The sequence below is a fragment of the Panthera tigris genome, chromosome B2, assembly GCF_018350195.1.
Source record: "Panthera tigris isolate Pti1 chromosome B2, P.tigris_Pti1_mat1.1, whole genome shotgun sequence".
NCBI classification, from domain to species: domain Eukaryota; kingdom Metazoa; phylum Chordata; class Mammalia; order Carnivora; family Felidae; genus Panthera; species Panthera tigris.
The window spans coordinates 30,209,580-30,234,517 of NC_056664.1; the positions used below are offsets into that span (position 1 = coordinate 30,209,580).

A 24,938-nucleotide genomic window follows, 5' to 3' on the forward strand; every position below is an offset into this window, starting at 1 on the left:
GTAACGTATGACAAGTTCACACATTGTGCTCTCTCCACCACAGGTGTAGCTGCCCCGACACATCCTGTTACAGTATCAGTGACTGTTCCTCATGCTGTGCCTTCTATTCAGTCACTTCTTTATTCCCTAACTGGAGCCTGTGTTCCCGCCCCCCCCTCACCCACTGTCCCAACCCCCACACCCTCCTCTCTGGGAACTAACTCAGATGTTCATTTACTGTATATAATACGTGTGAATAAAAAGTATCCTGAAGTAAATATTTAAAGTGATTTATTTGAATTCACATTTCATTGCATCATCCTGAAATCACTGAATACATGACTTACGCAGTACCAAGTTAGAATATCCAGAAATTTCTCTAAAACTTTGTGTGAGACCCTGAACTTTGTGGCTACACTGGCACCATGGGTACACGTGTAACCGTGTCACATCTTGTTTCAGCACTGATGACTACCTTTGATGCACTGGATTCTCAGATTAACAAAAACCCTCCTTCTTACACGTCTTCAATTTAGTATTTAAGTGATGAAAACACATTCTCATGACATAGTTGAAACGACATTGATAATGATTTTTTGCTTGATTTATAAGTTGTCCAAATACTTGTCTTATTCTGGCAGACACACGGTTTGCAGCCAGCAGCACAGTGACAGGGACCGCAGTCACATGTCTGCTCACAATCTGGTCACAGCCTTCGTTCACCATGTAAAATACTCTGCTTCACTGCACAGTAGATAGTGTGACTTCTGATGGCATTTTCCCCATGTTGGTTGCTCTTACCAAACCTGTAAAGACTATTATGCAGAGTTTTTCTATTTCAAAGACTTTACTGTGTGAAGTTCATTTATAATGTTCTTCACACTTTTTTTCCTGATTATTGCTAATTGTTCATTGCATTCTGAGCACTGACAGCATGTGCTTAGCACGTTAACATTCACACAGCTTTGGAGCATGATTTGCACGTAATATCACATGGTTAGCAAGAGTAAGACATCAGTGAGTTCTGACAAAAATAACAGAGATCTTTTTTTAATATTAGAAATGTCAAACAGTGTTTTCTTTGAACTAAATCATACACAGTCTAGAAGCCATTCCCAAGCGTTATAAGGTTTGTACAGTATTAGATGCTCTGTGACACAGCAGGTTGCGATTCATTGCTGGTGTTATGTCTCCCTGTTCCCTCTCAGATCCAGAAGATTCACGATTAGTATATTTCAAACAATGTTAAAAGGCACTGAAGCTTTGTCACTTCATTCTGTTTATTCTTAGTATTGTATTTATGTTCTTGAATCTGTATCTATTATTTCCACAACAGTTGTGGCAGACTGACACTGAAAACAAAGGAAAAGTTGTGCAACATGAAGGTAATGATAAATTGAAAACTCTCCTAATCTCAGAGGGAAGAAACACAATCCAGATCGTTGTCCAAACTGCCTTCAGATCACATCTGCCACGTCAGCTCTTCTCGCACACCCAGCCTGCCAGCCTGCCCTACATTTTCAGACTTCCAGCCCCACCCCAGTCCCATGAGCTGCTTCCTTAAAATACACCCACCTCTTCCTTGATGCACGTATCTTATTGTGTCTGTTTCTCTGAGCACCCTGACTAACACAGTACTGTGACAGGCACTAAGGATAGGGACCTACAAAAAAGAAAACTCGCCATTGTCATGGAAAGTACAGTGGCAGGTGGTGAACATGCAATCATGTGATGCTCACTGGCCACGGCTGCACGTGAGCAGGAGCTACTCACCTTCCCTGGGGTGCAGCTGGGGTGAGGGGAGGGGGCAAACTGTCCCTGAGGACTTCTGGGCTGAGGGGACAATAAGGGACTTCTCTGTGATGGGGAGGCTGGGGGCTTCCTCTGTTGCCTGACACCCACCTTCCTGGTTCAGTTTTCTGTCAGAGGGTCCATGGCCTCCCTGGACTATTGACACTAGGGGGGTGCATTTCCATCCCCACCTGCTTGGTGTCTCTATCCAGAGGCTGTAACAGCACAGGTGGGTCATGGTACCAGGGGCCAACAGAACATATGTGCATCCCATAGGACAGGGAAGATTTCCTTGGACAGGGTTGTTGGGGGAGGTCAATGGGCCTGGGGGAGGGGAAGGCCCCGCACCAGGGTTAAACCTGTTCTGCCCAGAAGTCCATCCAGGATTCTAGATATTTCTGCAGGCTGACACAAAGCTCTCCCTGCACATAGGCTGAGGAAGCCTGGTTTGAAAGCCATCTGCATCATGATTTCCTTAGCCAAGGTCTGCGCCGAGGACCAGGGAACTGGCCATCCACGGGTCTTTGGGTCATAGGGGAGGAAAGAGCTCCCATCATAGCGGAAATGACCGAAACCCCTGGTGCTGTTGTCCTCTCGGATCTCCCAGCCTCAGATCTCCTGGAGTGAATAGGAGCCTGCCCCCAGCCAGCAGTGACAAATCCCATCCTGTGTTCCTCTGCCTTCCCCACACCAGTGACAGACTCCAGCCAGAAGGGCCCCTCCCTCCTCTCCTCCACGTCTTCCCTGTGCTGAGTAATGGCCGCCTCTGGGCTGAAGTCCACAGACTCTCAGTCCTCACCTCCACTCCCAGGTAAATCCACTGGAAGGAGAACAGGTCTCTGCTCTTGGTCATGAACTTCCCTGGGAAAGGCCTCTCATCACTCTTGCCCCCACTCCACTATCTCCTACTTTCTGCACCCACAGGGCCAGGGGGTCTGCCAGAGTCATTCTGAGGCCCGTCCTGCTCTCTCTCAAGTCCTTGGTCTCTGTATCCCATGTCTGCGGTACCAGGACTTCTGCCCACAGTCCCTGTGCCTCTGCCATGTCTATCTCACTGTCATCTGCAGGAAGGCCTGACCATCCATGCGTCCCTCAGTGAAAAATCTCTGATACACAGATCCATCCTGGGACAGCACCGTGAGGTTATAACGAAGACTGAGGGATCCTGGCAAGGAGGAGACTACAAATGAAACTGCCTCCTGGAAGTAACTGCTCGTCAAATATTTCTCAGGAAAGCTCTGCTGTCCTGAGCTGCTTGAAGTCTTGAGGATGCAGAAAACGCACATGTACAAGGGACAGAAAGGAGGCTTTCCAGTACAGGAAGATAGGCAAGGGGCGTGAAGGAGAGGGAAGAAGGAATGTCCGTGGGGGGTGGGGGTGGAGGACAGGAGCCAGGAGAGGGAGCCAGAGGCAGGGTGGGGACAGTGACACAGAGGGCCTGTGGGGTGGATTGTGACCACAAGGGAGTTGAGGGTGGCCCAGTGCCCTGGGGGTGAGGGGGGAAGGTGTGGGCCTAGGCCCAGAGTGGAAGCGTGGCAGGGTGAGGCCCCCAGGTGGGGAATGGGATGGACCTGCCAGTGTCCCTGGGGAGAGACAGTCAGAGGGTCTCTGAGAGAGAGGGCAGCCAGCCCAACGTAGTCTATATTAGAAAGGAGGGTCAGTGGAAGAGAAAATAGACCCTACACACCTCGGTGCACACCTTGGGGAAGGACCAGCATGGTGGGCGTGGTTCTGGGAGGAGGGCGGGTCGTCCCTCCAAGGAAGGACTTCCAGCCCAGGACTGGCAAGCTGGGAGAAGGCTGGCTGTGTGGAAAGGCGGGTGCTGACCACCTGGCAGAAACAACAAGTTTGGAGACCACGTGTCAGGAGTGGGGTCCACTGGGGTCAAGGAACCAAAGGAGCGGGTGAGGGCCAAGGATCTGGGCAGCTGGACCTCAAGAAGTTTTCTGGTCAGTGAGGGAGCAGGCAAGGCAGCAGGCAGCAGGGGAGACTAGTGCTGAGGGTCTGGGAAGGGGGGACTGAATATCTCAGAACAAACTTGAGTCAGAGGCTGTCAGGAGAGGAGGGGACTTGGGCCAAGAGCCAGGAGGAGGGGTGTGGATGGCAGGGCCCCATGGGAGGAGCTCCTGAGAGAGGAGAGCTTGGTGAGGGCCCAGCATGTGGGCAAGGGGTGTGAGCAGCCATGGGGCCATGGGGGAGGGGTGCAGAGGGACCAGGGAGACATGGAGTCCAGTCCACAGGGAGAGTGGAAGCCTCGAGAGTGTGAGGGTGGGATGAAGGAGAGGGGACAGGGGGGTGTGGGTGCTGGCCCAGGATGGAGAACGGCCAAGTGCAGGGGCCTGCAATGGAGGGGAGGGAGGAGGAGGGGAACCAAAACAGGGGACAAGTCTGGCCAAGAAGCTGCACCCCATGCCGCAGTGCTCCCCTTAGTGATGGCAGGAGGGCAGTTGGAGGGAGACGCTCTGGGCAAAATACCCCCTCAGAAAATTAGAGTGGAGGAAAGTTAGGGAGAGGGAAGTAGGCCAGAAGTTTCCTTGCAGGCAATGGCCCATGGGAGGAGTGAAATTGGCGGGGGTGAGGAGGGGTGAGGTGAGGGACCCAGAAGCGATTCAGAGAAAGAAACTAAGGAGAATGTCAGGGAAAGGGTGAGGGACATGGGGGACCCCGATGATAGGTGAAGAGATTAGAGAAGCGGGCTTGAGCTTTGAGGGCAACAGGCCCCCTCCTTCCCTGGGCGGTCTGACGGATGATGGGGCCCCCACAACATTCACTGAGGCCTCTGCCCCTCCAACTACCACAGTGAACCCCAGGCAGCAGTGGCGCTCCCCAGCAGAAAGGCAAAAGTCACAGCAGGGCTCAGAGCAGTGGGACAAGCTGTCCCATGTCTGCAATCGTGCCCACCTCCAGGTGGGTGATGGGCACCGGGCTCAGCAGAGCAGTCGAGAATCCTCGGAGAAAAGTACAGTCCAAAGGAAGCCCTAGGCCGCTACCCCCCACGCCTAGAATAGACTACCAGTCAGGAGCAGGACGTGAGCCTCGCAGGTGACCACGGAAGTCCCCTAAGTCCAGGGCTGAGGGAACACACACCAAGACCACCAGAAGACCTCAGCAGGCTAGGGCTGGTGGCACAGGGAAACCCGGAGAAGCTGGAAAGCCTGCGGTTCGGGATCCCAAGCAGGGTTAGGCTGCAGGGCAGTGCAGCCAACTGGTGCAGGGACAGACTCTGAGCAGGTGGGTGTCAGGGCCCCAACCTCAGGAGCTCCAGACCACTGCTGCCCAGAGCAGCACAGACCTCCCCTCACTCCTGTAGAAACCAAATTCAACAGTGTTATGAAAATAATGATTCACCACAATCAAGTGGGATTTATTCCCGGGTTGCAAGGGTGATTCAGTGTTTCCAAATCAATCAACATGATGCATAACATCAATAAGAGAAAGGATAATAACCATATGATCATTTCAATGGATGCAGAAAAAAGCACTTGACAAAGTACAATATAAATTTGCGGTAAAACCCCTCAATAAAGTAGGTTTAGAGGGAACACACCTCAACGTAATAAAGGTCATATATGACAACCCACAGCTAACATCATCCTGAATAGGGGACAAACTGAGAACTCCGCATCACTCATCATCAGAGAAATACAAATCAAAACCACACTGAGATATCACTTCATACTTGTCCGAATGGCTAAAATCAAAACACAAGAAACAGGTCTTGGTGTGGATGTGGTGGAAAAGGAGGCCTGTGCACTGTTAGTGGGAATGCAAATGGGTACAGCCACAGTGGAAAACAGTCAGAGGTTCCTCAGAAAATTAAAAATACAATTACCAGATGATCCAGTAATTCCACTACTGGGTATTTTTCCAAAGAATATGAAAACACTAATTTAAAAAGATATACACCCCAATGTTTATTGCATCATTCTTCACAGTAGCCAAATTATGAAGGTAGTCCATGCGTCCTTCCAGAGATGGATTAAGAGCCTGTGGTATATTATGTTTTAAAGTTTATTTATTTATTTTGATAGAGAGCACAAGCGAGGGAGGTCAGAGAGAGAAGGAGGCAGAAAACTGCAGGCTGGCTCCCCACTGTCAGCACTGAACCTCATACGGGGCTCGATCCCATGACCTGAACCAAAATCAAGAGTCATAGGCTGAACCAAATGAGACACTCAGGTGCCCCCAAGATGCGGTTATATTTATGCAACGGACTGTTACTCAGCCACAAAAAAGAATGAAATCTTGCCATTTGCAGCAAAATGAATGGATCACGAGAGTATAATGCTAAGCGAAATAAGTCAGTCAGAGAAAGACAAATACAGTATGATTTCAGTCATATTGGAACATAAGAAATAAAACAAATGAACAAAGCGAAAAAGAGATAAACCAAAAACCAGACTCAGAACTATAGAGAACATATGGATGGTTACCAGAGGGCAGGTGGGGGGGGGGGGGGGTGAAACAGGTGAAGGGGATTAAGAATACACTTATCCCGACAGGCAGAGAGCAATGTATAAAATTGTGGACTCCATATATTGTGCATCCAACACTCATATAACACTGCTCATTAAACCACGCTGGAAGTAAAACAAAAACAGGAGGAAACAAAAACAAGATTAGTAAGTGGGTGCCCTTCACGTAGGTCCTGGGCACTTTTCAAACTACTGTTTAGCTGAGTCCTGAGGGGTGTGAGGCCGGACACAGGCCTTGTAAGAGTGGGTTCTTGGGGAGGAGTTCAGGTGGCAGAGGAGGAGGGGGACCCTAAGTTTGTCTCATCCCTGGAACTCGGCCAGATAGTTATCAAATCACTTTGAACACCAGAGAAATCAATTGGAGTTTGGAGAGAACAAAAACTCTAAGTCTACAAGTGGAAAAGTGACCACCTTCTGGAAGGTAGGAGGCAGGAGATTTGATTTGGGGGAGCCAAAGCTGCAGTTAGGGCAGCAGGCAGGGAGCCTGCTTACAGAGATACCACAAGAATTATAAGCAGCGCACAATCTGAACTTTAGCCCGCTGCTGTGGGGGTGTGCCTGGCTTACAGGTGCTCAGGTGGCAAAATGGGAGGAGTCCCAGGAGTGACAGTCTGCTCTGAGGATCCCTGGGTCACAAGAAGGACAGGGGCACCCACGTGCTCCATTGCTCCCAAGTGTAGGAGCAGGGCCTTGAGCTCAGGGGAGAGAGCTGTGGTGCCGCATTCTGCTCTGTTTTGCCAGAAACTCGGAACAACTGCATGGTTGTGCCACCGCTTTCCTGGCATCGCCCGCAAACAGCAAAAGTGACGCGAGATCCTCTCCTAGGGAACAGCGCTGGTCCGGGCCAGGGGAGGCCCTAAAACTTGGAGTTTTGAAACTCAATCACATGCTTGTGGTAAAAAAGGTCAGACCTAGAGCTATAAAGCTTTACTATAAAGCTACAGAAATCAAAGCGTTATGGTACTGGCATAAAAACAGATATACAGACTTATGGAAAAACAGGGTCCAGAAAATAACCTTTGGGTATATGGCCAAGTGATTACAGACAAGGGTGCCAAAACAATTCATGGGAAAGGACAGTCGTTTTAGCAAATGATATTGGGAAAACTGGATAGCCACATGCAAGAGAAGGGAAACGGGACATAAGCGAAGTAATTGCTTGCTTTTCTGTGAGGGATTTCTGAAAAATTGGGGGCGCAATCTTTCAGCTCCAGGGCTGGAGAGTGGGAGCTTCCGCATTCATCAGCCCATCAGCCCTGAAAGGCTTCGGGAAGCAAAACAGCGCCATCTAGCGGACGCGAGAACTGCTTACCCCAAGCCCTGACCACTGTGCTATGAAGTCACATTTCTACCTGAGAATCAGCACAACAGGCCCCTCCTCCAGATGGCCAGCACTTGCTCCCACCACCTCTACTGATCATAAAACACAGCAAAGCTTCAGCTCTCGGGAAAATAGGATCGAGCTCCTCTTTTACTTTTATTCTTTGTTTTTTAAATTATTTTTTCATTTATTTTCTTAGTTTTAAAAATTCCTTTTTTATGTTTTATTTTCATTTTCTTAATTTATATATATTTTATTTTGTGTATTTGTGTATTTTCATTTTATTTTATTTTTATTATGATTATAATTTTTGTTTTTTGGATATAGATTATTTTAACAAACAGACAAAAACACACCCAGGATCTCACTTTTTTGATAGTCTCTGTTTTGCTTTGTTTTTTTCTTTCTTTTCTGTTCTGGGAAAAATGACAAGAGAGAGGAATTCACACCAAAAGAAAGAGCAAGAAATAGATCTCTCAGTCAGTGATTTAATCAATACAGATATAAGTAAGATGTTTGTACTAGAATATAAAACAAAAATTATAAGAATACTAGCTGGTCTTGAAATATACATAGAAGACACTACAGAATCTTTTCTGCAGTAATAAAAGAACTAAAATCTAGTCAGGTCAAAATTAAAAATGTTGTAACCGATGGCACAAAAATAGACACTCAGATCGATGGAACAGAATAGAGAATCCAGAAATAGACCCACAAACGTATGACCAACTAATCTTTGACAAAGCAGGAAAGAACATCCAATGGAATAAAGACAGTCTCTTCAGCAAGTGGTGCTGAGGAAACTGGACGGCGACATGCAGAAGAACGACCCTGGACCACTTTCTTACACCATACACAAAAATAAACTCAAAATGGATGAAAGACCCCAATGTAAGACAGGAACCCATCAAAATCCTCAAGGAGAAAGCAGGAAAAAACCTCTTTGATCTTGGCCACAGCAACATCTTACTCAACACGTCTCCAGAGGCAAGGCAAACAAAAGCAAAAATGAACTACTGGGACCTCATCAACATAAAAATCTTCTGTACAGAGAAGGAAACAATCAGCAAAACTCAAAGGCAACTGACAGAATGGGAGAAGATATTTGCAAACGACATATCAGATAAAGGGTTAGAATCCAAAATCTATAAAGAACTTGCCAAACTTAACACCCCAAATCAAATAATCCAGTGAAGAAATGGGCAAAAGACATGAATAGACACTTTTCCAAAGAAGGCATCCAGATGGCCAACTGACACATGAAAAAATGCTCAACATCACTCATCATCAGGGAAATGCAAATCAAAACCACCATGAGATACCACCTGACGCCTGTCAGAATGGCTCACATTAACAACTCAGGCAACAACAGATGTTGGCAAGGATGCAGGGAAAGAAGGATCTCTTTTGCATTGCTGGTGAGAATGCAAGCTGGTGCAGCCACTCTGGAAAACAGTATGGAGGTTCCTCAAAAAATTAAAAATAGAACTACTATGAATCAGCAATTGCACTCTTAGGTATTTATCCAATGGATACAGGTATGCTGATTCGAAGGGACACATGCATCCCCATGTTTATAGCAGCACTAACAATAGCGGAAGTATGGAAAGAGCCCAAATGTTCATTGATGGATGAATGGATAAAGAAGAAGTGGTAAGTATATACAATGGAGTATGACTCGGCAATCAAAAAGAATGAAATCTTGCCATTTGCAACTATGTGGATGGAACTGGAGGGTATTATGCTGAGTGAAATTAGTCAGTCCGAGAAAGACAAAAATCATATGACTTCACTCATATGAGGACCTTAAGAGACAAAACAGATGAACATAAGGGAAGGGAAGCAAAAATAATATAAAAACAGTGAGAGGGACAAAACAGAAAAGAATCATAAATATGGAGAACAAACTGAGGGTTACTGGAGGGGTTGAGGGAGGGGGATGGGCTAAATGGGTAGGGGGCATTAGGGAATCGACTCCTGAAATCTTTGTTGCAGTATATGCTTACTAATTTGGATGTAAATTTAAAAAATAGTTTAAAAAAATGCCGTAACTGAAATGCAAACCCAATTAGAGTTCATAAAAAGGAGGATGGATGAATTAGAGGAATGAATCAATATCAAGGTTTATTCAAACAAATTATATTTGAAAGTTTCCCTAATCTGTGTAAGGACACAGACATCAAAATCCAAAAGCACAGAAAACTCCCATTAAATTCAACAAAAGCTGATCATCACCAAGGCATATCATAGTGAAATTCACAAAACACACAGACTAGGAAAGAATCCTGAAAGCAGCAAGGGGAAAAAAAGTCCTTATCATACAAGGGAAGACAGAACAGGTTCTCAGCAGCCCTGTCCACAGAAACTTGGCAGGCCACAAAGGAGTGGCAGGACACATACAATGTGATGAATGGGAAAAATATGCAGCCAAGAATTCTTTACCCGGCAAGGTTGTCATTCAGAACAGAAGGAGAGAGAAATAGTTTCCAAGACAAACAAAAACTAAAGGAGTTTAAGACCAGTCCTGAAGGAAAAAATATTTTTTTGAGAGAGAGAGGGTGCAAGGGAGCAAGAGAGAGAGAGAGAGAGAGAGAGAATCCCATGAGGCACAGAGAGACAGACAGAGAGAGAGAGAGAGAGAGAGGCCAGGCTCAGCTGAACCAAGGCCCCAGCTCACCCTATGCAGGACTCAAACTCAAACTGTAAGATCATGACCTGAGCTGAAATCACATGCTTACCCAACTTAGCCACCATGGCTCCCCTTGAAAGAAATTGTAAGAGGGAGTCTTTGAGTGGAAAAAAAAAGGAACAAAAGCACAAAAAACTAGAAAGGACCAGAGAACATCACCAGAACACCAACTCTACAGGTAACATAGGGCACTAAAGCCATATATTTCAATAATTATTCTGACTGTAAATGTACTAAATGCTCTAATCAAAAGATTTATGGTATCAGAATGGACAAAACAACAAGATCCATCTATATGCTTCCTACAAAGTGTTCATTTTAGACGTAATGACACCTGCAGATTGAAAGTGACGGTTGGAGGACCGACTACCATGCTAATGGACGTCAAAAGAAAGCCAGAATAGCCATACTTATATCAGATGAACTATATTTTAAACCAAAGACTGTACCAAGAGATGAAGAAGGACATTACATCATCATTAAGGGGTCAATCCAGAAAGAATATAAAACAATTGTAAACATTTATGCCCCCAAATTGACAGAACACAAATATATAAATCAACTAATCACAAATATAAAGGAAGTCATTGATAATAATACAATCATAGTAGAGGACTTTAACACCCCATTTACATCATTGGACTGACCATCTAAGCAGAAAACCAACAAGGAAACAATAGCTTTAAATGACACACTGAACTGGATGGACCTAAAATATATATTCGGAACATTTCTTCCTAAAGCAGAAGAATACACATTCTTTTTGAGAGCACATGGGACATTCTCCAGAAGAGATCACACATGGGGTCACAAATCAACCCTCAACAAGAACAAACAGATTGATGTCATACCATGCACATTTTTAGACCACAACACCATGAGATTTGAAGTTAACCACAAGAAAAAATTTGGAAAGCCATCAAATACACAGAGGTTAAAGAACATCCTACAAAAGAATGAGAGGGTTAACCGGGAAATTATAAATTACCCAGATGCAAATGAAAATGAAAACACGACGGTTCAAAACCTGTGGGATGAAGCAAAGGCAGTCCTAATAGGAAAGTATATTGCGATAGAGGCCTATCTCAAGAAGCAAGAAAGGTCTCAAATACACAACATAATCTTACACCTAAAGGAGCTAGAAAAGGAACAGCAAATACAGCCTAAAGCCAGCAGAGAAGGGAAATAATAAAGATTAGAGCAAAAAGAAACCATATAGAAACAAACAAACAAACAAAACCCTAGTAGAACAGATCAACAAAACTAAGTCTGGTTTTTTGAAAGAATAAAACTGATAACCCTCTGGCCTCACATGTCAAAAAGAAAAGAGAAAGGACCCCCAAAAGATAAAATTATAAATGAAAGAGGAGAGATCACAACCAACACCACAGAAATACAAACAATTATGAAAGAATACTATGAAAATTATATTCCAGAAAACTGGGGAATCTGGGAGAAATGGAAAATTACTAGAAACTTACAAACTAAAAAAACTGAAACAGGAAGAAATAGAAAATTTGAACAGATATATAACAAGCAAAGAGATTGAAATGTATTCAAAAAACTCCCAACAAACAAATGTCCTGGGCCTGATGGCTTCCCAGGGGAATTCTGCCAGATATTTAAAGAATTCTTCTCAAAGTGTTCCTATTCTTCTCAAACTGTTCCAATAAATAGGAATGGAAGGAAAATGTCCAAACTGATTCTACAAAGCCAGCATTACCTTGATTCCAAAACCAGAGAAAGACCCCATCAAAAAGGAGAATTACAGGTGAAAACCCCTGATGAACAAGGATGCAAAAATGCTCAACAAAATACTAGGAAAATGAATTCAACAATACATTAAAAGAAGTATTACCATGATCAAGTGGGATTATTCCTGGGCTGTGGGTTTGGTTCAATGTTGCAAATCAATCAACATGATACCCCACATTAATAAAAGAAAAACAAGGACCATATGACCCTGTCAATACATGCAGAAAAAGCATTTGACAAAATACAGCATCCAAGCTTGATAAATACCTTCTACAAATAGGGATAGATGGAATATGCCTCAACATCATAAAGGGCATTTATGAAAAACCCATAGATAAAATCATCCTCAATGGAGAAAAACTGAGAAACTTTCCCCTATGGTCAGGAACAAGACAAGAATGTCCAGTCTCACCATTACTATTTAACATACTACTGGAAGTCTTAGCTTCAGCAATCAGATAACAAAATGAAAGAAAAGGCATTCAAACTGGCAAGGAAGTACTCAAACTTTCACTCTTCACAGAAATCATAATACTCTGTGTAGAAACCTGAAAGATTCCACCCAAAAATTGCTAGAACTAACACATGAATTCAGAAAAGTTACAGATTGTTAAATCAATGTAGAGAAATCTGTTGCATTTGTATACACCAATAACGAGGCAGGAAACAAAAAAAGAAACGAGGAATCAACCCTGTTTGGAATTGCACCAAAACCAATAAGATACCTAGGAATAAACCTAACTAAAGAGGAAAAAGTTCTGCACTCTCATTGATAACTATAGAACACCTACAAAGAAATTGAGGATACAAAGAAATGGGAAAGCATTCCATGCTCATGGATTGGAAGAACAAATATTGTTCAAATGTCAATACTACCCAAAGCAATCTATAATTTAATACAGTCCCTATCAAAATACCACCAGCATTTTTCACAGAGCTAAAACAAACAATCCTAAAATTTGTATGGGGCCACAGAAGACCCCAAATAGCCAAAGAAACTCTGAAAAACAAAAAAACTGAAGGCATCACAATTCCAGATTTCAAGCTGTATTACAAAGCTGTAGTCATCAAGTCAGTATGGCACAAAAGCAGACACGTATCAATGGAACAGAATAGAAAATTCAGAAATGGACCCACAACTATATGGTCAACTAATTTTTGACAAAGCAGCAATGAATATCCAATGGAAAGAAAATAGTCTCTGTAACAAATGGTGTTGGGAACACTGAACAGCAACAGGAAGAAGAAAGTAATGGGACAACTTTCTTACACCATACACAACAGGAAATTCAAAATGGATGAAAGACCTAAATTTGAGATAGGAACCCATCAAAATCCATAACAGCTTCTTACTGTACAAATTGCTGGAGGCAAGGGAAACAAAAGCAAACATGAACCATTGGGAGTTTATCAAGATAAAAACCTTCTGCACAGGGAAGGAAACAACCAACCAAAGTAAAAGACAATCTACAGAATGGGAGAAGATATTTGCGAATGACATATCTGATAAAGGATTAGTTTCCCAAATCTATAAAGAACTTAGCTAAAGAAGACATCCAGATGGCTAACAGACATGTGAAAATATGCTAATGTCATGAGAAAGAATGAAATCCTGCCATCTGCAGCAACGTGGATGGAACTGGAAGATATTATGCTAAGTGAAATAAGTCAGTCAGAGAGAGACAGATATATGTTTTCACTGATATGTGGAACTTCAGAAACTTAACAGAAGACCATGGGGGAAGGGAAGGGGAAAATATAGTCACAGAGATGGAGGGAGGCAAACCATAAGTGACTCTTAAATACAGAGAACAAACTGCGGGTTTATAGGGGGTAGGGGAGAGGGGGAAATGGTGATGGGCTTTGAGGAGGGGACTTGTTGGGATGAGCAGTGGGTGATGTATGTAAGTGATGAACCGTGGGAATCTACCCCCAAAACCAAGAGCACACGGTATACACTGTATGTTAGCCAACTTGACAACAAATTATATTAAAAATAAATAAATAAATAAACACAAATGTTTAAAAAAAATGGAAGAAAATATGCTCACATTTTGCTGCCAGGATGTCTAAAATGAACAGCACAGGACATAACAGATGTTGTCAAGTATGTGGAGAAACGGGAACCCTCTTGCAGTGTTGGTGGGAATGTAAACTGGTGTAGCCACTCTGGAGAACAGTGTGGAGGTTCCTCAGAAAACGAATAATAGAAATACCCTATGATCCAGCAATGGCAATACCAGGTATTTACGCAAAGGGTACAAAAATACATATTTGTAGGGGTACATGCACCCCAACGTTTATAGCAGCATTATCAACAAGAGCTAAACGATGAAGAGAGCCCAAATGTCCATCTAGTGATGAATGGATAAACAAGAGGTGGTATACACGCACGTGCGCGCGCGCGCACACACACACATTAACATGCAGACACACACACGTATAATGGAATATATATGATTTATCTTCAAGAAATCTCCAAGTGCATTTGAAAGAATGTGTGTTCTGTGGATGACTGGAATGTTCAATAAATGTCAGATTTGTACTATTGGTTTGCAGTACGGCTCAAATCTTCTTTATGTTTATTGATCTCTGCATAGATGTTCTATCCATTGTGGAAAGTGATATATTGCAGTTTCTGACTCTTACTGTTGTATTGTCTGTTTCTCAATTTCTGTCTGCTTTGTTTTCAGGTATTTGGCACTGAGTTATTAGGTGACTATATATGCAGAATTGTTTCATCCTTCTGATAGTTTGATACTTTTATCATTATAAAATGTTGCTGTTTGTCTTTACTAGCATTTTTTCTTTATGTCATATACTAATATTTATTCAAATAACATATATTTATATATTTATATCATATCCTGGTCATGTTATATTTTATGTCCTATGAGTGCGATATTGAAGTTTTATGACCTTCTTTTTACTACCTATTCTTTCTAAAGCTACTCAATCACAGTCTTTCTCCCGTTTGGACTTTACATTTCATGCTGCGAGTTTCTCTTTTTCTTTGTGCAATTCTTTCTGCAAATTTTTTGACACATAGCTTAAATGTAGATTTCTCTAGAGAAATTTGTTTCTTTCTTATAAATTTGAGTCAATATCAATCCAGGACAATAATAAACTAAACTAGTGACTTGAAGGTACTTTGACCCAAAATAGCAAAGCAAATTTGGATTACAAATCACAGAAGGGTTAGTCTGTCATTGCAAATTCTTTGAAGTAGCTGTTTTGCTCACTTTGCGTTAGCTCCAAGCAAACCTCCTTAGAATAATTTCTTCTTGTTCTTGAAGATAGAGTTGATGTGATTCATGTCACCCTTTCCTGAGGATATGAATCTATGAATCTTAACTCCCATATTTTCAGGGAGAGATGTTTCTCATGAAATAGAATAAGCTCTGGGCATTATTTCCTGTCTAGTAAGTTCCTGAGCCTGAGAAGTCAAGCTAAGATTTTCTAGATTTGAAATACACCTTGAGTATCAGAGCAACGATCATCCCTAGCTTTTTGCCCATTATTATATTTTGGCCTAAATGATTATTATTCTCCTGATTTTTCTTGTGGGTGAAATATATACAATATATATTTTATACATATTATTTTATACATATATGTATAAATCATGATTAGTTGTTTTTATAGGAAGAAGCAGCCTTAAAACTTAGTCTACTGTGTTATTGGAAGAGGATCCCCATTCACAATTGTTTCATTTCTGAGATTTATCCAGCACCAGACGAGGTGGTAGAATACAAGTCTACCTAAGCCAATGGTGATCTGTGTCTTGTGTGAGCCAGCACTGGTCTGTGAATGTGCATCAGCCCACAAACAGATAGAGACAGAAATGAAAGTGAAACCTTATCCTGTCTCAGACTGGTAATCAACACAATAATAAGCCTGTATATCAAGTCATTGGATCTGCTAAAAACAGTTTGATTACTAGCTGTTCGTGGACCAGACGTGGAGGAGCACAGTGTTTAACCTGGAAAGATTTTGCAGACTTTTGTGAGGGTCACATAAAATCTGGTAAATTTTGGATACTCTGCACGGACAAAGAAATATGAAGTGTCAGTGTATGTATAAGGATCATCTGAAGTGTTACAGATCTGGGTTACTTAATCCTAGAAAGAGACAAAGGCTGGAGAAGACATTTTGAACAATCACTTCATCATCCGAAAGTGCTACTCCACTTACTTGTCAGTACAACTGGAGTAGACAAAAGCTGGACCCCATAACAACTATCAAGGGAAAAAGTTGAAAGACACCATATTTAGTCACTCCTTCCTCCAATCTGACCTGAGTGCCTACAATGTATCATATCAAGTTGTAGTCTCAAATCACTGCTCCAAATGTTGCAATTTCTCATTCTTTTTCCATTCCTGGCCCCCGGTTTCCATGCCCAGAACTAGTATCCTCTTCCCACATGAAAAATTTCCACATTTAAAAATGTTGACGGAGGGCAGAGACCATGGAGAGGAGAACCCACTTTGCCAAACACTCTTGCATTGGACGTGGCATGAAACTTCACAGTCACGTGACCACCTGCCAGAATCTCTCTCAGGACATGGGACAGATAGGCTGGGACCGCACTACATGGCATTTGACACAGGTGTTTGAATGACAGTGGTGTCATGCAGTTGCAAGGGGCAGCAGCAACAGCAGTCCTAGCCTCCGGATCCAGTGTCCTATGTCAGGGGACTCTGTCGTGAGGGTGACATCTATACCCAGGAGCAGGGCCCTGGCTATATGTGAGCCTCCCCCTAGGGTCCATTGTGGATTCTGTTCCCATCTGTGTAGCCTCACGCCTGCTTTGTGACATTCCTTGAAATAGAACAAGGCCCCACATTCTCTTTCTCTCATCCCAGTCTGTAACTGTGCACATGTATCATAAAGAGGCAGAAGTCGATGTAGGGAATAGCGTTAGAGAGCATGATTTCACATTACTTTTCACCAGTTTTACTGAGATATAACTGACAAACACCATTATGTCAGTTTAAGGCTACAGTTTCTTGACTTGATACATTTCTATGCTGCAAAATGCTTACAACCAGAGCATTGGCCTAGACCTGCACCTTGTCACATAGTTACCATTTCCTTTTGTGTGGTGCAAACATTTAAAATCTACACTCTTGTTATCTCAGAGATTTTATGTTGAGCTGATAACCACTTCCTCAATCTGCCTCCCGGCTCTGCACCCTGGGAGAGAAAATATGTATCTCCCAGCAGGTCTTGCATTTTTCTTGCTAGAAAAAACAACATTTAAATGTGGATGTAAGACCCCTTCCCACAATGAGGGCTCTCATCAATGACTTCACTGCATCTCTATCTGGTGGAACCCCGGGGTTGCTTGTGGGTTTGTTACAAAATGCTCAGTCCTCTCCCCACCGACCATGTTAGAGTGTTGGGCGTGGACCCAGGAATCACTACTTAATAAGCCCCACAGAAGAGGGTGAGGCACAGCCATGTGGGAATCGTGCTTTATGTGCTTGGTGCTCAGTGTGTGATCTGAAGACCAGAAGCAGCACCAAACTTGTTATAAACCCAGAATCTCATACTCTATTGCAGAATGTCTACCTCTTCCTAAGTTCAGGAAATTCCTGTGCACACTGAAGGCTGGGTCTCCCTGGAGTGTGTGCCTTCTAGGCGCAGAACCAGAACTGTGCAGTGTGCTCTGGGTGTGCTCTGATCAGCTTGCTTAGTGCTGGTGAGTCCATGGTTTGGTCCTGTTCCTTTCTCTTCTATGGCCATCATCCCCTTGGTGACCTCATCTATGCTAAAGGCTCTAAACATCATTTATATGATGTCAACATCCATATCTATTTTTCCAACCTAGATATTTCTCCTACCCTGTGATCTGTATCCAACAGCCAACCTCACTTGTATTTCTAATCATCTCAGTTTCCACACTCCTAATGGGATGCCTGTGATGCTGCTTCCCCAAATGTCCTACTTCCAAAATCTTCCCTGTTTCATTGGAAGACAACCCCCCTTTCTTCTTGCAGTCTGAAGTATTGGATGCTGTCCTTGATTCCTCATTCTCACAACACAGAAATAATACATTAGGACATGCTGCTAAGTTCATCTTTAAATGTATCCCAGAACATACACTCACACACACACACACACACGCAGACACTAACCAGAGTACAGTCACTCCCTCTTATTGTCTCTCTTCAAACCCCAAAATAAATCCAACATCCCCCCTCCTGAAACGGCACTGGCTTCCTACACTTTCCCTACTGGTGTCCCGCCCTTCACCTCTCGATTCTGCACAGCAGCAAACAGATGCTGCTAAGACAAGTAGTACGACGTGAACCATCTGATCTAAACCATCCGGTGACTCCACATGTCACTCAGAGAAAACTCAAAAGCCTTCAAATCCTAACCTAGACATCTGAGCGCATTTGAGCACCTGAGACATGCTCTCTGCACCAGCCACAGTGGCCTCTCACCCTTCCTCGAACAAGGACATGCTCCTGCCCTAGTGCATGTGCCTGGAGGTTCCCCTGCGTGGAAAGAACTCCCTGAGACATGCTCTTCAACAGTTCCTTGTGTCCTGCACATCTCTCCTGAGGTCAGCTTCCCAGGGAGGCTCACACTTACCACCGTAGTAAAGTAGCCACCTTGAGTGTCCCCACACAGGTAATTCTCTGGGTCACCTTCCTCAAAGCACCTACCAATTTCCATTTAAACACTTCCCTTATTTACCACATTTATACAGTATACGGTTGACTCTGAATTAACACTGGTTTGAACTGTGCACATCCACCGATATGTGGTCTTTTCTACAATAAGTGCTGTCAATGCAGTTTCTCTTAGGGTTTCTTGCTATTTTCCCCAGCTTAATTTATTGTAAGAATACATGTACCTATCTATGTAATGTACAAAACATGTGTTGAACGACTGTTCCTGTTTTCAGTAAGGCTTCTTATGAACAGTACATTATTAGTGGCAGTATTTAAGTTTCGGGGGGAGTCAAAAGTTATACTTGGATTTCTGACTGCTCAATGGGGTCAATGCCCTCAGTCCCCACATTGCTCCAAGGCCAAGTAGAGTCTGTCCCTCGCCCCTAGGACATATTCTCCACAAGACCAGCACATTTGCCTCTTCTTACTTACTGAGGTGTGCCAGATAAGAAAAATAGCGGGTCCTGCACGTGGCACACGACATTGTCAGTGGAACAGGTGGTCAGCGGAGAGGACCTCTGTCTTCTGGATGAGCCTCAGGCACAGCCGGTCCGTGGCAGCTCCCACACAAAGTGCCCCCACCTCACCATCAGTGCCGCCTCTACTTTCCCCCAGGGCTGCTCCCCCCTCCACCCTCTCTGCTCAGCTCCCCCCTCCCACAGTGTTTTCCCTGCACAGCACAGCACAGCACACAGTTATAGTCCTGTCTTCAGAATCACTGTACTCAGGCTCTATGGGACTCTTTCTCCAACCAAATAGAAATCTGCATTAGACCCTGATTTATAAATCCATGAACGTGGATGGGAGCCAGAACCAGCATTACCAGAACTAAGGGCAAGAAGAGGGGGAAGAGAGGCAGGGAAGGTAGAAACTAACTGAAGTTGAACAAGGATGAGAAACTCCCAGATTCCTCTCTGTCTACCTCAGGATGTAAAGAATATCCAGAAGACAACTCTAGAGGGAGGAGATGGATGAATCTGAAAATTCATGTCTCCAAACCACAGAGACTCCTGTGTGCAGGGCCCATCTAGGCCGGTGGGAACGACAGTCCAAAGGACTCCTGGTGCTGTAACCACCAGGGTCATCTGGGGAGAAGGAGACAGGAACTCCGACACAAGCAAGAACAGGCCTGATGCTCCACAGAAACAAAGAAGAAAATACACCCAAAAGATGGGGCTGAGGTCATGACCCAGGATGGAGCCTGGGCTGACCCAGTCACAGGAAGCTCTTGTTGCACAAGGTCCTGGTGACAGGTGATGTCCAAGCCCCTATGATCTCAGGTCCTGGTGAGACAAGGTTCCACAGAAGGGACAAGGACAAGGAGCAGAGACAATGACCCAGCTGAGGAGGGAGCACGACACACCAAGGACGCACTGAGCACCGACTGGACCCAGGCCCCGTCCACGCTCGGCTCCTCCAGCCCTCTCCTGTCCCCACCTGCAACAGACACGGCACAGGAAACGGCGGGTTCTGGGAGGTTCTCAGGGCTTTCATTTGTTTTCTGTTCCAACCATACAAATCCTCTCTTTTATTACCTCATCATGCCCACATACCAAGAATTACAAAACACAAATTCCTATCTGGATTCTCATTTTCAGTAGGGAAGTAAGGCGTCAGTACTCAGCCCAACATGAACTAAAGACAGGGATGGAGACGGAACACGAATCAGTACGGGAGGGGTCATGGTGGGCATGGGGGCCAGTCTCCTGCGTCCTCACAATATGCTAATAGGAACACAGACACATTCTGACACCATCCTCAGAAAGTCAGGGGATCTTGATGTCACCAAGTGGGAGTGTGAACAGATCCCAGTTCTCCACAGGCAGCGGGTCTCACACTGTGAAAAAAAATCATCATGAACACATTTAGGTCAGTCACATAAGTGCCACACACTCAACAGCCCCACGCATGCTCAAAGTGTCCCTAGTGCCCCCACTCCTCCCCACTTCACCCTCCAGAGTCTTACCTTTAGGAGCCATTAGAGATGAATCAGAGCCCTGGGTACTGTCGTCGCCTGGGTAGAACAAACAGGACATGATCAGAGCCATAGGAGTTGAGACTAAAGGAGCAGCCAAGGGGGAAGGGGGGTGACCCATGGGATCCTGTCTACACTATCCCAGGTTTCAGGGATCACCCCCTCCACACTTACGTGCAGCGTGAGAATAGCTTGGTCCCTTTCCTCCTGTGGAAGAAAATAGCATGTTAGAGACCTGGGACAGGTGGGCCATGTGATCCTAGAGTAACCTCCTAGTCCTGGTCCACAATGACATTTCCAGAGTTCTGACTGAACACCCAGGACAGGATTGGGACACATGAAGAAAGAGGTGTGGGGTCACAGGACCCCCTGACTTGCTGGAGGTCTGGCCTCAGCAGGGACCTTCCTCTCTGTCCTGTCAGTGCTGGGAATCAGGTCCCCGTGACCAGAATTACCAAGTGAAAATCTGTTCTTCATTTTCACATGTGCTTTGCTACAGAGTGAATGTTAGTAACGGCTCCAGAGTGGGCAGGTCCATGTGTGTGGATGGAAATTCCCAGGAACCAGGCAGGACAATGTGCTACCTAGGAAACCCCCCAGCGGGACAAGAGAACTCAGATCCCCCCACTCCGTTCCTACCTGAGAACTTCTTCCTCCAGATCACAGCTCCAACCACCACAGTGACCACAAGGACAACCACACCAGCAATGATGCCCAGGATGGTGATGGAGGGCAGAGAGGATGGCTCTGGAAAGGGAAGGAAGGTGAGGGGCCCAGACCCCCGGCTTCAGTTCTGACTCTGAAATTTCCAGAAGGGCCCTGCTTTCCCTGACATGGGGCTCTACCCCAAACCCTCCTTACCCCATCTCAGGGTGATGGGCTGGGGCAGCCCCTCATGCTGCACATGGCACGTGTATCTCTGCTCCTCTCCAGAAGGCACCACCACAGCTGCCCACTTCTGGAAGGTTCCATCTCCCGCAGGCCTGGTCTCCACAAGCTCTGCGTCCTGGGTGTGGTCCTGCCCATCACGCTGCCAGGTCAGGGTGATCTCCGCAGGGTAGAAGCCCAGGGCCCAGCACCTCAGGGTCACCTCACGGTCAGAGATGGGGTGGCGGGTCACCCGTGTGTTGGGAGACTCTGAGGAAGAAGAAACAGAGAATCCACACTGTGGTTTAGCTTTATGGGCCACTGAAACTGCATCCACGTGACCATCCTGAGGTGGACAGGACAACTGGTCTGGATGGAAGAAGCACAAAACCCAGACAGCAGTCTAGCCTTTGGGATCTCCTGATTCTTGTTAAGTTCTGGAATCAGGGAGAGAAGCCCGGGTAGGGAGCTGCTGGTCTAAAGGGGGAACACACTGTGGTCCTGACTGTGGTGGAGGATGAGTGACTCAGAAAACCCGGAGTCAGATCTCCAAACATGTTCTCAGATGTAGACAAGGCCTTGAGAGGGAAGGTCAGGGTTCACAAGGTGGCTGCCAGGGTCCGAGGGAACTGCTGATGGGTTATTTCTGGGATGATCTCAACCTGCATCCCAGGGACAGACTGGATTCCTGTCTCTCTTTTAGAGAAAAGCACCCTCAAGGTGAGTCAGTCTCTAGTAGGAATATGAACTTCGAGGCGGATCTCCCTCTTCCCACTCGGGGAGGGGCGCTGTTCTGACGGGAAGCCATGCCCAGTGGAGGGGAGATCGAGGAGGCCCGGTGGTCCCGGTACCTGCGCGCAGCAGCGTCTCCTTCCCCATGTCCAGGTATTTGGCGAGCCACTCCACGCACGTGCCCTCCAGGTAGTTCCTCAAGCGCTCCGCCTCACCGGCCTCCTCCCACTTGCGGCGGGTGATCTGCGCCGCTGTGTCCGCCGCGGTCCAGGAGCGCAGGTCCTCGTTCAGGGAGATGTAATCCTTGCCGTCATAGGACTCCTGCCTGTACCCGCGGAGGAGGCGGCCGTCCGGTCCGACGTCACAGCCATACATTCTCTGGATGTTGTGCGACCCTGTCCCCGCCCCAGAGCAGCAGCGATTAAGGTGAAACCGAAAGTAAACCCGCCTAAAAGCTCCCTCGGGCTCTTCCAGGGTCTTGGGACGGGGGTCACGAGGCCTCGGGTTTGCACTCTGACCCGGAGAATCGGGGCGACCCCGGCCCGTCGTGACCTGGACCCGGGCCCGCGTCGCTCACCGGACTCGTTCTGGTTGTAGTAGCGGAGCATCGTGTTCAGGTCCACTCGGGAAATCTGTGCGTTGTTCTTCTCGTTCCGCGTGTTCCGGTCCCAATACTCCGGCCCCTCCTGCTCCATCCACGGCACCCGCGGCTCCATCCTCGGATTCGGGGCGTCGCTGTCGAACCGCACGAACTGCGTGTCGTCCACGTAGCCCACGGCGATGAAGCGGGGCTCCCCGAGGCCGGGCCGGGACACCGCGGTGTAGAAATACCTCAGGGAGTGGGAGCCTGCGGGCGCGGAGGGGCTGAGACCCCGCCCGACCCTCCTCCCCGCGCGGGGCCCGGGTCCCAGGGGGAGGGGGACGGGAGGGCAGGGGGAGGGGGACCCGAGTTGGGGAGAGCAGGGCTGAGTCCGGGAGGGTCGGGGGAGGGCAGGGCAGGGCGGGCTCGGAGGCGGGTGGGGGTCTGGGGTCGGGGCGGAGGACAGTCGCCTCCCCGGAGGTTCCACGTCCCCGCCGGGCGATCCTCTCCCTCCTGCCCCGCAGAGTCCCTTTCCTCCCGACCCCGCACTCACCCGCCCAGGTCTGGGTCACGGCCAGGGCCCCCAACAGCAGCAGGAGCACAGTTTCGGACATCACGAACCGCATCCTCGGGGTCTGGGGACAAATGTGTCTCAGGAGGCGGGTGCGGAAACTTGATACCCCGGAACCGCGGTGCCGCTCATTGGCTTCTCCGGAAACCGGACACTAATAGGAGTGTGAACCGAGGCCGCGTCATCAGTATCCAGGCAGAATGACCTGACACAGGTTGTGACAGGGAGAAGTGAAACCAGGGCAGATGGGGACTCCCCAACACTGGGCTTGCCTGCCCCCGACGCCGCCCTGGGGCCAGAGTCCCTGAGAGGCGGGCCTGGGGACCTGGGACTTGGCCTGGACGCCTCACCTACTGCACAGAGCGCTCTTAGTCCCACTGTGTCCCTGAGCCGTGGACCGGGAGCTGTGTGAGTCACTGATTCTCCAGCATTTTGTTCTCAGGATATCTCTACAGTCTTACAAATTAGTGAGGATCCCAGGGATAATTGTGTGTCTGTGGATTATATCGATCTTTATTTACCGCAGTAGGAATAAAACAGGTTCAAATACTTATTAATTCATTTTCAATCATATGAAAACATAAATATTGTTTGTATGGAAAGTACCAATGTTCCCAAATAAAAGGGGCAGTGAGAATAGTGGTTTTGTTCCATTGTACATTTTTGCAAGTCTCTTTCTTGTCTGTCTCGTTGGAAGACCACTGGATGTTCAGATTTGCCTCTGCATCTATTGTGTTGTTTTGGCTGAAGTATATGAAAAAATGTATGTCCTTGACCAAATGTAGGAGAATAGTACGTATTATAACCGTTTCAGATAATTATGGATATTCATCTTTGATACTATATTAAAACTACACAATGTGTAATTTCTCTGAGGTTCTTTGCAAACTGGGCTTGAAACAGTATCATTAACTGTGTTTTACTGTTACATTAAATCCATAGGCCCATCTGCACATGGAATGGATCTGTACTAATGCATGAATGTTTTTAAGTAACGTGTTGTGTGTTGTTTCACTAAGTAATGTAGGTGTTCCAGCATTGATTAGAGTGGAATCGAATTATCAAAAAGTCATTTGTTTTGGGGCACCTGGGTGGCTCACTTGGTTAAGCATCCGGCTTGGGCTCAGGTCATGATCTCAGGGTCCATGAGTTCAAGCCCCGCGTGGGGCTCCGTGCTAACAGCTCAGAATCTGGAGCCTGACTAGGATTCTGTGTCTCCCTGTCTCTCTGTCCTACCCCTGCTTGCACTGTCTCTCTTTCTCTCAAAAATAAATAAACGTTAAAAAAATTTTTTAAAGAAAGCCATTTGTTTTAATATTACCACACATCCCAACAGAAAAGGTGGTTAGTACTGAGAAACTGTCAAGCTTCTGGGTGGGTCACAGGTTTATGGGATGGGCTTCATGGGTGATGGGTTCTAAGGAGGACACTTGTTGTGATGAGCACTTGGTGTTGTTTGTAAGTGATGAATCACTCAATTCTTCTTGAACTAATATTAAACTGTATGTTAACTAACT

The 24,938-nt window shown here is 45.9% G+C and overlaps 2 protein-coding genes across 6 annotated transcripts in view; one reads left to right on the forward strand and one right to left on the reverse strand.

Moving 5' to 3' along the window:
- LOC107181244 (spliceosome RNA helicase DDX39B-like) overlaps positions 1 to 24,938 on the forward strand; it is a 62,109-nt gene that overhangs the window by 34,914 nt on the left and 2,257 nt on the right. For all 5 annotated transcript variants that reach the window (XR_001512054.2, XR_006217549.1, XR_006217548.1 and 2 more), the window contains exon 1: positions 23,610 to 23,829. The gene's annotated coding sequence lies outside the window, so the exon portion shown is untranslated. Of the gene's footprint in view, positions 23,830 to 24,938 lie in introns of those variants that run through there.
- On the reverse strand, positions 20,165 to 23,543 carry LOC122238582 (DLA class I histocompatibility antigen, A9/A9 alpha chain-like). The gene is made up of 8 exons (XM_042985931.1): positions 23,404 to 23,543; positions 22,848 to 23,117; positions 22,390 to 22,665; positions 21,533 to 21,808; positions 21,311 to 21,418; positions 20,846 to 20,878; positions 20,663 to 20,710; positions 20,165 to 20,533 (listed from the first exon to the last, which is right to left on the reverse strand). The coding sequence occupies exons 1-8, from the start codon at positions 23,474 to 23,476 to the stop codon at positions 20,529 to 20,531; spliced, it is 1,089 nt and encodes a 362-aa protein (XP_042841865.1). The 5' UTR covers positions 23,477 to 23,543; the 3' UTR covers positions 20,165 to 20,528.

Excerpts from the sequence above, each read along its gene's own strand:
- LOC122238582 (XM_042985931.1), bottom strand. The coding sequence starts at position 23,476 with ATGCGGTTCGTGATGTCCGAAACTGTGCTCCTGCTGCTGTTGGGGGCC. Across the intron at positions 21,809-22,389 it reads GGAGACGCTGCTGCGCGCAG|AGTCTCCCAACACACGGGTG; the intron begins GTACCGGGACCA and ends CTTCTTCCTCAG. Across the intron at positions 20,879-21,310 it reads CTGGAGGAAGAAGTTCTCAG|GAGGAAAGGGACCAAGCTAT; the intron begins GTAGGAACGGAG and ends TTTCTTCCACAG.